The sequence below is a fragment of the Lepidochelys kempii genome, chromosome 1 (genome assembly GCF_965140265.1).
Source record: "Lepidochelys kempii isolate rLepKem1 chromosome 1, rLepKem1.hap2, whole genome shotgun sequence".
Lineage (NCBI taxonomy): Eukaryota > Metazoa > Chordata > Testudines > Cheloniidae > Lepidochelys > Lepidochelys kempii.
The window spans coordinates 324,406,940-324,419,545 of NC_133256.1; the positions used below are offsets into that span (position 1 = coordinate 324,406,940).

The following is a 12,606-nucleotide window of genomic DNA, read 5'->3' on the forward strand; positions in this document are numbered from 1 at the left end:
AATTAAATTTAATTAAATGTTGTGACTTGTGTGGGTAACTCTATTTAAGGTGGCAAGTTGTATATTTTTCCCTTACAAGGACAACAGACCTGAAATATCTGAACAGTCCAGGAGAGGGCTAGAATACACTTTGTCCAGAATACACTTTTGGGGGAGGGCGGGAATTCAGGACTGGGAATGTGTTGGCGTCGCCCTGCAAGTAATTAAAGCTAATGGGAGACTGAGACTGGTTTTGCTGACAAGCTGCTGGGTTCAGCATTTACTACTGGGGGAATTCTGCATCACTGTGCACACGCATATTTAATGAGCTCCACATACTTCTAATTTTTTGCACAAAAAAAAGCGTCTGCCAAATGTTGCTGCAGTTCTGCCTTTTGCCCACCAGAGGGTGCTGTGGCAATAGAGCAAAGTTGCAGCTCCCTGCCAGCAAGGGGAAGAGAGCTTCCTTCGCAGCGCTTGTCAGGCCAGGTCAGGAGATAGACTGTGAGGTTCTGGGGGGGGTGTCACATGGGCTCATAAGGGCTAGTGGGGGAGGACAGACTGGGGCAGGGGCTGAATTGGAGTGGAGGCACAGTGGGAGGGAGATGCAGAGACACATGGGGAGGTGGGGCAGAGTTACACAGCAACAGGGCAGTGTCTAGGTGAGGGCACAGACACATGGGGGCAAGGGGAGGGAGTACAGGGAGACCTAGGGACCGGGGAATGGCTGGGAGGGGACACAGACACAGGAGGAAGTGGGGCAGAGCTACATAGGGACAGGGCAGTGGCTGGGTGAGGGCACAGACACATGGATGGGGCAGATGTGCCAGACTGAATGGGAGAGGCTAGGGGTCAGCCAGGGTCTGCATGGGGGAAGTTCCCGAACAATCCCCCCCCCCCCAAAAAAAGAAACCACAACCAAACCCTGTTCCATACTTGTCCCACCCACACCCAACAGCCCTCCAAAGTTCACACCCAGGCTCCTTCCCAGCAATTTACTTCCCTTTCCCTCAGCTCCTCCGTTACCCCTGACTCCCCCAAGCCTTTGCACTGCTTCTGAGGGGTGGGGGGAATTATTACTCCGAGTTCTGTATTAATATGCCTAATAAGGAATCTATTTGTCAAAAAAGATTTCCTGAATCTTCTTTGTCGTCTGTCTTGTTGCAGACATACTTGCTGACAGGTATTTTGAAATGACCAAAAAGAATTGAAACTGGTATGATTATATTGTTGTTTTTACAAAATATGCAGTATTTTTAAATAGTGCACAGAATTTTTAATTTTGTTGCAGAATTTTTAGGCACAGAATTCCACCAGGAATAAGAGTTGCTAAACCAGAGTTGTGGCCATATGCAGACACTCAGGGTGTGACCTTCATGCTGGCAGGCTGCTTATGAGTGGCCCAGGTAGGAGTTACAGCAGCAAGGTATTGTAAGACACCCTGCAACTTTGGGTGTCTTACAATACTCCCACAGTGGTCTGGATTGCACCCTAAAATGTCATAGTGGTGTAAGCACTGGTATTAGTTTTAGGTGAGTCTCAAGTATGATGGCTCAGGAACAGTCCAAGAAAGGTTACAGTTTTCTGTTTGCTTATTTGGGGTGAGAGATGGAGAACAGAAGCAGGGGCCAGATAAGTAAAGAAACACATGCCCCAAAACAACAAAAAACAGAAGAATTGTGCGCTAATCACTGCATATTCCATGGTGGAAAAAAGACAGGAATTGAGAAAACCTCTTCATGTATTATAACAAAGCCAACAGAGGGCAGGCAGTTTACCAGGACTTATCTGAGGCTGCAGGGTCTACAGCATTGGAAGGAAACAGATCCCCCAGCTAACAAGGAAGCCTAGAATGCATGTGGTTGGAGAGAAGGGGAGGGAGGGGGAGAGAAACTGCAGCAGGAAACCTTCCAAATCCAATGTGAATGGGAAGAGAATGAAAAGGAACAGAGACAAAGCGCGTGAGCATCAAAAGTGGCAAGCAGAGATGAGCGCTAAGGAGAGGGAGGCAGAAGGGCAGCAACAGGAAGAAGCACACCCTCAGAGAGAGGAGCTAGAAGCAGCTGCCTATCAACATAAAACAGATGTACAAAATAAATCAAACTGGGGGACGGACGGACGGACCGACTGACCCACAAGCCATGAAGCCCATCAACAAAGCTAAAGAAGAGGGAGAGATGGTATAATCTGGACATGATGGCAAGGCATGGACAGATCCCACTGTCTCCAATCACTCCTTTCATCCAAGGAACGCTCAGCTGGGACAAGTTGTGCCCTGCATACAAGGAATTGCACTGGATTGAAGAATACCTTACTACTTTTGAAAGGCTATGTGAGGTTCATAATGTTCCAGAGGACAAGAAAGTCCACACACTGATTGCAAAACACTCTGGTGAAGCTTTAAATGTATTAAAAGAAATGCCAATTGATGGAGCTTTGAAATATCCTGACTTTTTACAAGCTCTTTTGCAAAGATTCAAATCGCCCCTGAAGTGTATAGGTTGAAATTTAGGTATGAGTCATTGTGAACATGCCTATAAAATATTTGACCTAATGAGAAAATGGGTAAAAAGGGGAAGAGGGCTGAGGAATATGACCAATTGTTTGAGCTCTTTGTGCAAGAACATTTCTGAAGGATATGTACTGAGGAGGTCAGAAAATGTAATATGTAGGGCTGTCAAGTGATTAAAAAAATTAATAGCACTCTTTAATAATAGAATACCATTTATTTAAATATTTTGATGTTTTCTACGTTTTCAATTAGAACACAGAATACAAAGTGTACAGTACTCATCAAAAATAAATATTTGCACTGTAATAAAACAAAAGAAATAGTATTTTTAATTCTCCTAATACAAGTACTGTAGTGCAATCTCTTTATCATGAAAGTTGAACTTACAAATGTAGAATTATGTACAAAAAACGGCATTAAAAATAAAACAAAGTAAGATTTTTAGAGTCTGCAAGTCCACTCAGTCCTCCTTCTTGTTCAGCCAATTGCTCAGACAAACAAGTTTGTTTACTTTTGCAGGCAATAATGCTGCCCGCTTCTTGTTTGCAGGGTCACCGGAAAGTGAGAACGGGTGTTCACACAGCACTGTTTTAGCTGGCATTGCAAGATATTTACATGCCAGCTGCGCTAAAGATTCATATGTCCCTTCATGCTTCAGCCACTGTGCCAGGAGACGTGTGTCCATGCTGATGATGGGTTCTGCACAATAACAGTCCAAAGCAGTACGGGCCGATGCATGTTCATTTTCATTATCTGAATCAGATGCCACCAGCAGAAGGTTGATTTTTTGGTAGTTCAGGTTCTGTAGTTTCTGCGTTGGAGCATTGCTCTTTTAAGTCTTCTGAAAGCATGCTCTACACCTCATCCCTCTCAGATTTTGGAATGCATTTCAGATTCTTAGGCCTTGGGTGGAGTGCTATAGCTATCTTTAGAAATCTCACATTGGTACTTTCTTTGTGTTTTGAGAAATCTGCATTGAAAATATTCTTAAAACGAACATGTGCTGGATCAACATCCAAGACTGCTGTGAACATGAAATATATGGCAGAATGCTGGTAAAACAGCAGGGGGCATACAGTTCTCCCCCAAGGAGTTCAGTCACAAATTTAACAAAAACATAATAAAATAATAAAAACAAAAAAACCTCATCAGATGGAAACTTGTCCTCTGGAATGGTGGCCAAAGCATGAAAGGGCATACAAATGTTTAGCATATCTGGCATGTCAATACCTTACAATGCTGGCTACCAATGTATCATGTAAATGCCTGTTCTCATTTTCTGGTGACACTGTAAATAAGAAGAGGGCAGCATTATCTCCTGTAAATAATGTAATGTAAACAAAGTTGTTTGTCTTAGCGATTGGCTGAACAAGAAGTAGGACTGAGTGGACTTGTAGGCTCTAAAGTTTTTTACATTTTTTTTTAGTGCAGTACTGTAACCAAAAAAATTCTACATTTGTAAGTTGCACTTTCACGACAAAGCGACTGCGCTACAGTACTTGTATGAGCTGAATTTTGTCTCAATTTTACAGTGCAAATATTCATCAAAAATACACACTTTGGTTTCAGTTACAACACAATACAATATATATGAAAATGTAGAAAAACATCCAAAATATTTAATAAATTTCAGTTGGTATTCTATTGTTAACAGTGTGATTAAGACTGCAATTTTTTTAGTTAATCACGTGAGTTAACCGATTAATTGACAGCCCTAGTATTATGGGATGAGTCTTTATATTTTGTACAGGAGTGGCCATTCTGACAGATTCCTTTTGTGTGAGCCAAAATATGTAATGAGTGCAAGACAAAGAAGGAGGGATGCAAACCTGGTGTAAAGGGGGAACCTCATTTTACCTCTGGGAAGGAGAAGGGTGGTTGGGAGAACACAGGTCCTTAAGAGGTATCTGTAGGTCCTCTGTAGTTTTTGTGAGGTTTGACCCTATGAAGGTAGATATGGAATTTATTGAAGTCGCCAATTAATGGTAAAAAATGCATAGGGTGGAGATACTCTGGTGCACAGATCTCTCTAGTCAGGGAGAGTGTGGTCCAAAAGACTGACATGTTACCTGGACAGAAGGTAGAGCTTCTGAGGGAAACCTAAAATTCCTGTGCCTTTGGCTAAGGTTCATTTGGAATGGGAAGGTTTAAAGGATGACTTCACTGTGGGTATGCTGAATAGTATGCCTGTGGAAATACTTGTGGGAATGATTTTGCATATGACTAAGGCTTTTAATGTTAGGTTTCAGAGTACTAGCCGTGTTAGTCTGTATCTGTAAAAAGAACAGGAGTACTTGTGGCACCTTGGAGACTAACAAATTTATTAGAACATAAGCTTTCGAAAACTTTGCTCTAATAAATTTGTTAGTCTTTAAGATGCCACAAGTACTCCTTTGCTTTTAATGTTGTAACTTGTAGGAAAAGGGAATATTGTGCTTCGATTCCAGAGGAAAATGGTAAAGTCCCAGAAACTGCTGCGAGGAGATGAAGGTGCTTCCTAGTCCACTGTCACAGAAGAAGGGAAAAAAAAGTCAACATATTCCCAGATGCGGGAGGGGTTGAGACCTGCTCCTGCATGGCGGAGAAAAGTAGTATGCCCTATGGGGGAAAGAAATTGACCTGTGTTACAGAAGAAGCTGTCCCAGTTGTCAGTTGCCAGCATTTTGAAGATGAACAAAGGGGAGACCCCACTCCAGAGAGCATAAGAGGATGTCTCCTAGAGAGCCCCAGAAAGGGGGAAATAGGAAAGGTTTTTTTGAAGAAGGGAGACACAACAGGGAAGCTCCTATGGGAGAAAACCCCTTGAAAACACTACAAGCAAGTAATTGTGCCTGGCCAGGACTGTGGGGAATTAATGTTTCTAGCCTGTGATTTTTCCTTTTGCCAATCATTTGGGGGCAAGAGAATCTCTGAGAGGTTTAAAATTTTTTTTTTCTCTCTACTGGCCAGGGATACAGAATGAAGAATTATTGCAGGTCTTGTGAATTATGACAAAAAAAGGGAAGGACCTTTCAGACAACAGAAAGTTCCCATATGCTGCTGGCCTGTAAAAGAAGAGGCATTTTATAGGGTATCAGTGGACCTTGTGGGTCCTGTGCCTATCCAAAAGGGAAAGAACTATATCCTGTTGGTAGTGGACTTTGTCACTAGATATCCTGAAGCAGTTGCTCTGACTAACATAGAAGCTGATTCTGTGACTCAAGTCCGGTTTACTATTTTTAGCAGAGTGGGTTTCCTTAAAGGGATTTTATCTGACCGTGAGTCCTATTTCATGTCTCGGCTATTCAGTGAGCTATGGAAGTTATGTGGGGTGAAACAACTGAAGGCATCCCCATATCATCCAGAGGCAAATGGTCTTGTGAAGAGATTCAATGGAACTCTTCAATCTGTGCTGGGAATGTAGGCAAAGAAGAGAGTTCAAGACTGGGACGAATTGTTGCATTATTTGCTATTCTCTTACAGAGAGGTACCCCAAAAATCAACGAGGTTCTCCCCCATTTGATCTTCATGGAAGGAATGTTAGAGGACCTTTAGATTTCAGACTCCTGGGAATTGGACACTGAGGCAAAAGAAGAGCAGTACTAGAATATGTACAAAGATTCAGAAAAGAGTTAAGACATGGTGGGTATTGTTCAAACAAACCTCAGTGACAGGCCAAACGAAAGGTGTGGTATGATTAACTTACATGTAAATGCTCTTTTGAAATAGGAGATTTGGTGTTAGTCTTAAGCCCTGTGGAAAAAATACAAAATTCTTAGGAACGATCTTTTGAGGTATCAGGAGAGGTGAATGAAGATACATATGTTAAAAAGCCTCATGGTAAGGTAAACAGACCCCAGGCTGCAGGGCTGGGGTGACACAGCCTCACTGATTGCACTCTAAAATATCATAGATTCCAGTCAGCCTAATTTCAGTCAACTTAATTTCAATAGCTGAAAAGATAATGGAACAAATTTATTAAACTATGCATTTATAAGCATCTAGAGGATCATAGGGAATAGTCAATAAATCATGCCAAGTCAACCTAATTTCTGTCTTTAAGAGGGTTAGTGGATGGGGGGAAGCTGTGGATGTGGTTCCTTGATTTTAGTAAGGCTTTTGACACAGTTCCACATGATGTCATAAACCAACTAGGGAAATAAACTGGTTGAAACACTGTAAGTAGTTATCAATGGCTTACTGTCAAACTGGGAGGATGTATCTAGTGGGGTCTGGTACCAGTCAAAATTTACATTAGTGACATAGTTAATGGAATGGAGACTATGCTTATGAAATATGTGGCTACACCAAGCTGGGAGAGATTGCTAGCACTTTGAAGAGTAAGATTACAATTCAAAAGGACCTTGACAAATTGGAGAATTGGTCAGAAATCAACAAGACATAATTCAGTAAAAACAAGTGCAAAGTGCTATACTTAGGATGGAAAAATCAAATCCTCAAGTACAAAATGAGGAAACACTGGCTAGGTGGGTACTGCTGGAAAGGATATGGAGGTTATAATGGATCACAAATTGAATGAGTCAACAGTTACAATTGTGAAAATGGCTTTAGTAATCTGGGGTACATTAACAGGAACATCATGTTAGATGCAGAATGTAATTGTCATCCTCTTCTTGGTGCTGGTGAGGCCTCATCTGGAATACTATCCATTTCTGGGTGCCACTTTAAGAAAGATGTCCAGAGGAGAGCAACAAAAATGATAGGAGGTTTAGCAAATGTGACTTATGAGGAAAGGCTTAAAAAGCTAGTCGTCATTAGTCTTGAGAAAAGACTATGAAGGAGGGATCTGATAAATCTTCAGATATGTTAAGTGTTATAAAGAGGGTGGTGATCAGTTGGTCTTCATGTCCACTGAAGGCAGGACAAGAAATAATTACCTTAATCTGCAGCATAGGAGATTTTGGTTAGATGCTAGGAAAAACTTTCTAACTATAAGGATAATTAATCTCCCTGGCTACTGGACTCAGGCCTAATTGTTTAGCAAACCAATTTACAACGTTATAATTAAGGTTAAAAAAAAAAATCCTGTTCTAAAACTTTCGATAAAGCTGTTAGGCCAAACCAAACTGACCTCTTGTGTTCCCAGAGAAAGTGATTGTTAGCCAAATCATTTTTAAACATTGTTTCAAACTGGCTAGGTCTATAGCTGAAAATCCTGCCAAATGTGGCTACGCTTTCTTCTCCTCCTCCCTGCCCCAACTGCTGTTGAAACTGGTCACATCAGTAAGACGGTATATTCTAGCATCCATTGAAATAAGGTACCTATCGTGCTAGCTTATGCCAGACGTCAAATTCATAGGCCTTGTTGGTGCTGGAGAAATTTTCAATTAACTACAACAGGGTCTGATGCGAGTTTAGTTGAACTTTTGGGAGTTCCATTGTAAACAAATTTCTGCTGACCAGATATATCTTTAGTGTACACAGAGGCAACCATTTTTATCATCTGACTCACCTTCTGTTAACATGTTTGAACCTTGCTAGGCACCAGGAATGATCCTGAATCTAGTTCTGCCTGGGTGTCTCTCCTCTTGAGGATGTGTTAAAACAATTCTGGAATGGTTAAAGTGGATGGGCTATATAGTTTTGAAAGCAGTTTCATTAACAGGCTTAAAGTCTGTTGGGTTCCTCTAGATGATGCTAGAGTAGCATTAGCGGGTAGATAGCATTAGTTTTTTGGGGTTTTTTCTTTTTCAAAGAAAACATTGCTTTCTTTCTAAGGCCAGGTCTACACTACCACTTACTTCGCTATAACTTATGTCACTCAGGTCTGAATAAGTCAGCCCCTGAGCAACATAAGTTACACAGACCTAAGCGCTGGTGTGGACAGTACTATGTTGATGGGAGAGTTTCTCCTGCCGACGTACTATTGCCTTTTGCGGAGGTGGATTTATTATGTTGACAGGAGAGCTCACTAGACACATTACAGCAGCGCAGCTGCACCAATTTAGCACTTCAGGTGTAGACTAGTCCTTAGTCTGTGTGACTGTAGTATTTACTTCAGTATCGTTCGCTTTGATTTATGGTGAACATCTGTCTGTGTATTTCATCTCAAAGTTGTATTTAGCTGCTTCTCGGAGCTGGTTTGCCCACAATTTGAGCTTCAATTTAACAATCTAGTTTAGTTAAATTGGGTATTGCATCAGTCTTTGCTCAAGTGGCATGCAGACAAAATCTAAACTATCACCATGTCACAGGGTGGGTATACCCTTAGGGTAGGCAAGGAAGGGTTTTGTAGCCCTGCGGCTGAGTCCTAATGACCACCCTAAGCCTCAGGGCTGCATGGCCTAGTGGCTGGCGTCACTATGGCAGCCCACCTCTGCGGAGCCTATTGGCCAGGGCTAATATGGCAGCCCTCTGTGGGGTTGAGGGGGAAATGGGCCGCCACGCAGGAGTGGGTGGTGGCCAGGGTAGGGGGACCTGGGCCCTCCCTGTTCCACCCATGGCCCTGATAGCGGCAAACTGATTCTTCGCTTGGTCATCAGGGATCCGTCCAAAACATGCTGCCTTTGTCCCAGTTTAACCACTGGACCAATATCTAGTTCCCCATGGCTACTTCCAACCCTATTTTCCAGCACTGCTATCCACAGGTCTCCTGGGTCTCTGGGATCATCGGCCGGCGAAGCTCCCAATGGTTCTGTCTACTCTTGGGCTTCTGTGGGCAGCTGGGCATGCTCCTGGATCTGTTTGTTTGTTTGACATCTGGGGCTCCAGCAGCACCCGAGAAGGAGCCTGCAATGTGCAAACTCCTTCAGTGATCAGGGGAGACTGAGCTAGGCTGCTCCCTTTTATACTGAGGCTCCAGTTGGAGCATGCCCAGCAGTGGTGAGGCGGCGTGTCTACCTCTACCTACAATAGGGGGTTAACCTTTTCTCATCTAGTATGGGCTGGTACACCCCGTCACACACCACCAGTCTGATTTAATAGTGTGAGATCATTGAGATATATTTTTCTTTTGAAGGTCCTTGCCCTCATTACCTTGCGTTTTTCTATTGAACTGCATAGTTACTTTTGTTATCAAAAGTCTGTTGTCTTAGGTCATTTTAAATTTGAGTGCTCTGTCCCTTTGTATCAACACATCTTCATCCCTAATCAGTCACCTGCAAAGTCTCTACCATTTGCAGTGAGCTGTAGCTCACGAAAGCTTATGCTCAAATAAATTGGTTAGTCTCTAAGGTGCCACAAGTACTCCTTTTCTTTTTGCGAATACAGACTAACACGGCTGTTACTCTGAAACCTGTCAAAATGTATCAAGTTACTCCTGGAAGACAGAATAGTCAACAGTAATTTTTTCCTAAACTGGTCTGTAGCACATGGAAACTCAGGTGAGATGTTCTTCACATCTCACTCAGTTGTTCTGATTGTAGGTTTTTTTCAGTGTCTTGCATTTTCTCTTGTCTACCTGGACATGGAAAAAAGTGATTGTAACATTCTTTTGACATTTTTATAGTCATAAGTGCCTTATGATGCTGATTTTTATCGCTTTCTTTGTTGTCTGTATCCTTTCTGCAGTGTGTTTATTCACTAATGTTTTGTCCTTCTCAAAGCTGTTTTTTCTACTAAACACAACCCCTGTATCATGCTTGCTGATTGTCACAATGGTGGTTTGTATATACTTGTATCATGGTAAAGTCTACAGGTCCTAACGAGATTGAGGCTCTGTTATGTTGGGTATTGTACAGACACTTAGGGTATGTCTACACTGTGAAGTTGTCGACAAAACTTTTATCTTTCATGGGTACTTAGAAAAAGCCCCTCCTCCCCCCCGCAAAAGACACAAGTTTTGCCATCACAAGTGGCAGCATGAACGCGGCTTTGCTGGCAGGAGCGCTCTCCTGCTGACAAAGCTAAGACCATTCGCAAAGCTGGAAGTATTTTGTCAGCAAAAGTGCCGACAGAGTGTTTACACACGCTGACTTTTAGCGATAAGGCTGTCGTGTAGACAAGCCCTTAGTAGGATACAGTCCCTATCCCAAGAAGCTCACCGTGGAATATATGAGGCTGAAAGGGTGCGATAAAGGAAGTACTAATGTCCTCATTTTACAGATGAGGAACAAAATGATTTAGAGATTTGCCCAATTTCACACAGGCAGAGCTTAAAACTGAACCAGATCTCCTGAGATCCAGTTCCACATCTTAACCACAAGACCAGCCTTTCCCTCTGCTTAGCTTCTAACATGTTAATATAGTTTGACTGTAATAAACAGTTAGCACTTCAAGGCTATGCAGTTCTATACTTTCCATTTTTCTGAACAGTGAAGTGTGCTAGGCGCCTTACAAGGACACATTCTATACTCTGAAGATCTTTCAATCTTCAAATAAGACAAAGCAAGTGAGAACAATGAACAACGTGAGTTTTAATATGTGGGAGGGAGCATACATTGAGTAAGTTGTGCTACAAATATAATGCAAAGATTACTTAAGTATACTGACAGGTTTCAGAGTAGCAGCTGTGTTCGTCTGTATCCACAAAAAGAAGAGGCGTACTTGTGGCACCTTAGAGACGAACAAATTTATTTGAGCATAAGCTTTCTTGGGCTATAGCCCACTTCATCAGATGCATAGAATGGAACATCTAGTAAGAAGATATTTATACACTAATTGAATCTATTTCCCCATGTTAAGTATCCTCACACCTTCGTGTCAACTGTCCGAAATGGGCCATCTTGATTATTACTTCAAAGGGCTTTTTTTTTCCCCTGCTGATAATAGCTCCTCTTAATTAATTAGCCTTTTAGAGCTGGTATGGGTACTTCCACCTTTTCATGTTCCCTGTATGTATAAATATCTTCTTACTATATGTTCCATTCTGTGGATCCGATGGAGTGGGCTGTAGCCCATGAAAGCTTAATGCTCAAATAAATTTGTTAGCCTCTAAGGTGCCACATGTACTCCTGTTTTTATTGAAGAATAATGTGTCTTAAAATTAGAAAGACATATATACCTTGTTCAATCCATTTAAATTATTTCTCAGTACCCAGTGATCAATTACATTTCTAAGGCTAAAATTCTTATCTTGAACTTGAAATCTGTCAATGACTTTTTAAATATGAGGTAATGTAATTGACTATTATATTACACAGCATTTCTCTGACTGTAACTCTCCAAGGTTTTAAAACTAAATGAAAAGGTTTTCTTTGGGAAGCAGTTTGGTATATATCTTCAGGTAAGGGAATATTTTTCCCAAAGAAACTTGAGAGGGAAAAATCTATTAAATTTGATTGATATTTTTGAATAAAGAACTAATCTGGTTATTAGTAATCCTGTCTGACTTCAGCCTGCAAACTGTAGTTTACACTTCTCGCACCTTATACTGTGATCACATTGCATATTTCAAGCTAAGCAGCATTGTGCCAGTTTAGTATTTCTTTGGGAAACCTCCAAAGAACACTTTCTGTAGATGGAGCAGGAAGTAGTGTTGCCGAATCATTATGACCCTGTTCTCACTAAGGCTGTGTATATACTGCGCAGCTTACAGTGGCACAGCTGTGCTGCTAAAGCCTTACCGCTGTAAGGCACATGTTGTAGCCACTCTCTCTCATCCAAAGAGAGCTCTCCTGCCGACAAAAGAAAACCATCCCCAATGAGGGGGAGTAGCGTTGTCGGCGGGAGAGCGTCTCCTATTGACAAAGCGCTGTCCATACCGGCGCTTGTCATCGGTAAAACTTTTGTCAGTCTGGGTGTTTGTTTTTTTTCACACCCTGGAGCAACAAAAGTTTTACAGACGAAAGTGTAGTGTAGATATAGAAGCAGCTTGGGATTTTTCAGGTTGCTGTACAAAATCTAGGTACCAGTAGGTACTGGATCAGAGCCCAGAATAACTATAGTTAAAATAGTAGATGCAAATACTAAATTTTAGTATGCAGACAAACTTAATAACCGTCACATTACGGTGATGTAAATCAACAAAACTAGAAAAATGCCTAATGAAGGATCTAATCCTGCAAATTTACACACACTAGAAAGTTAATCACATGATTAGTCCAGTTCACTTCAGTGTGAAACTATCTGGCACAGAATATCAAACATCCAATATCTTGTAATAGCCCAAACCTGTTGTTGGTTCCATGCATCCTCTTTTCTTAAAGATCAAGTAATATAATTTTAGTGATCAAACA

The 12,606-nt window shown here is 41.6% G+C and overlaps 1 protein-coding gene across 3 annotated transcripts in view; it reads left to right on the top strand.

Moving 5' to 3' along the window:
* NAMPT (nicotinamide phosphoribosyltransferase) overlaps positions 1–12,606 on the top strand; it is a 62,769-nt gene that overhangs the window by 13,371 nt on the left and 36,792 nt on the right. The window contains exon 1 of one of the 3 annotated variants that reach the window (XM_073328477.1): positions 5,954–6,112. The exons of the other annotated variants lie outside the window; for them this stretch is intronic. Coding sequence (XP_073184578.1) covers positions 6,110–6,112 — 3 coding nt within the window. The 5' untranslated portion in view covers positions 5,954–6,109. Of the gene's footprint in view, positions 1–5,953; positions 6,113–12,606 lie in introns of those variants that run through there. 3 annotated transcript variants of the gene reach the window in all.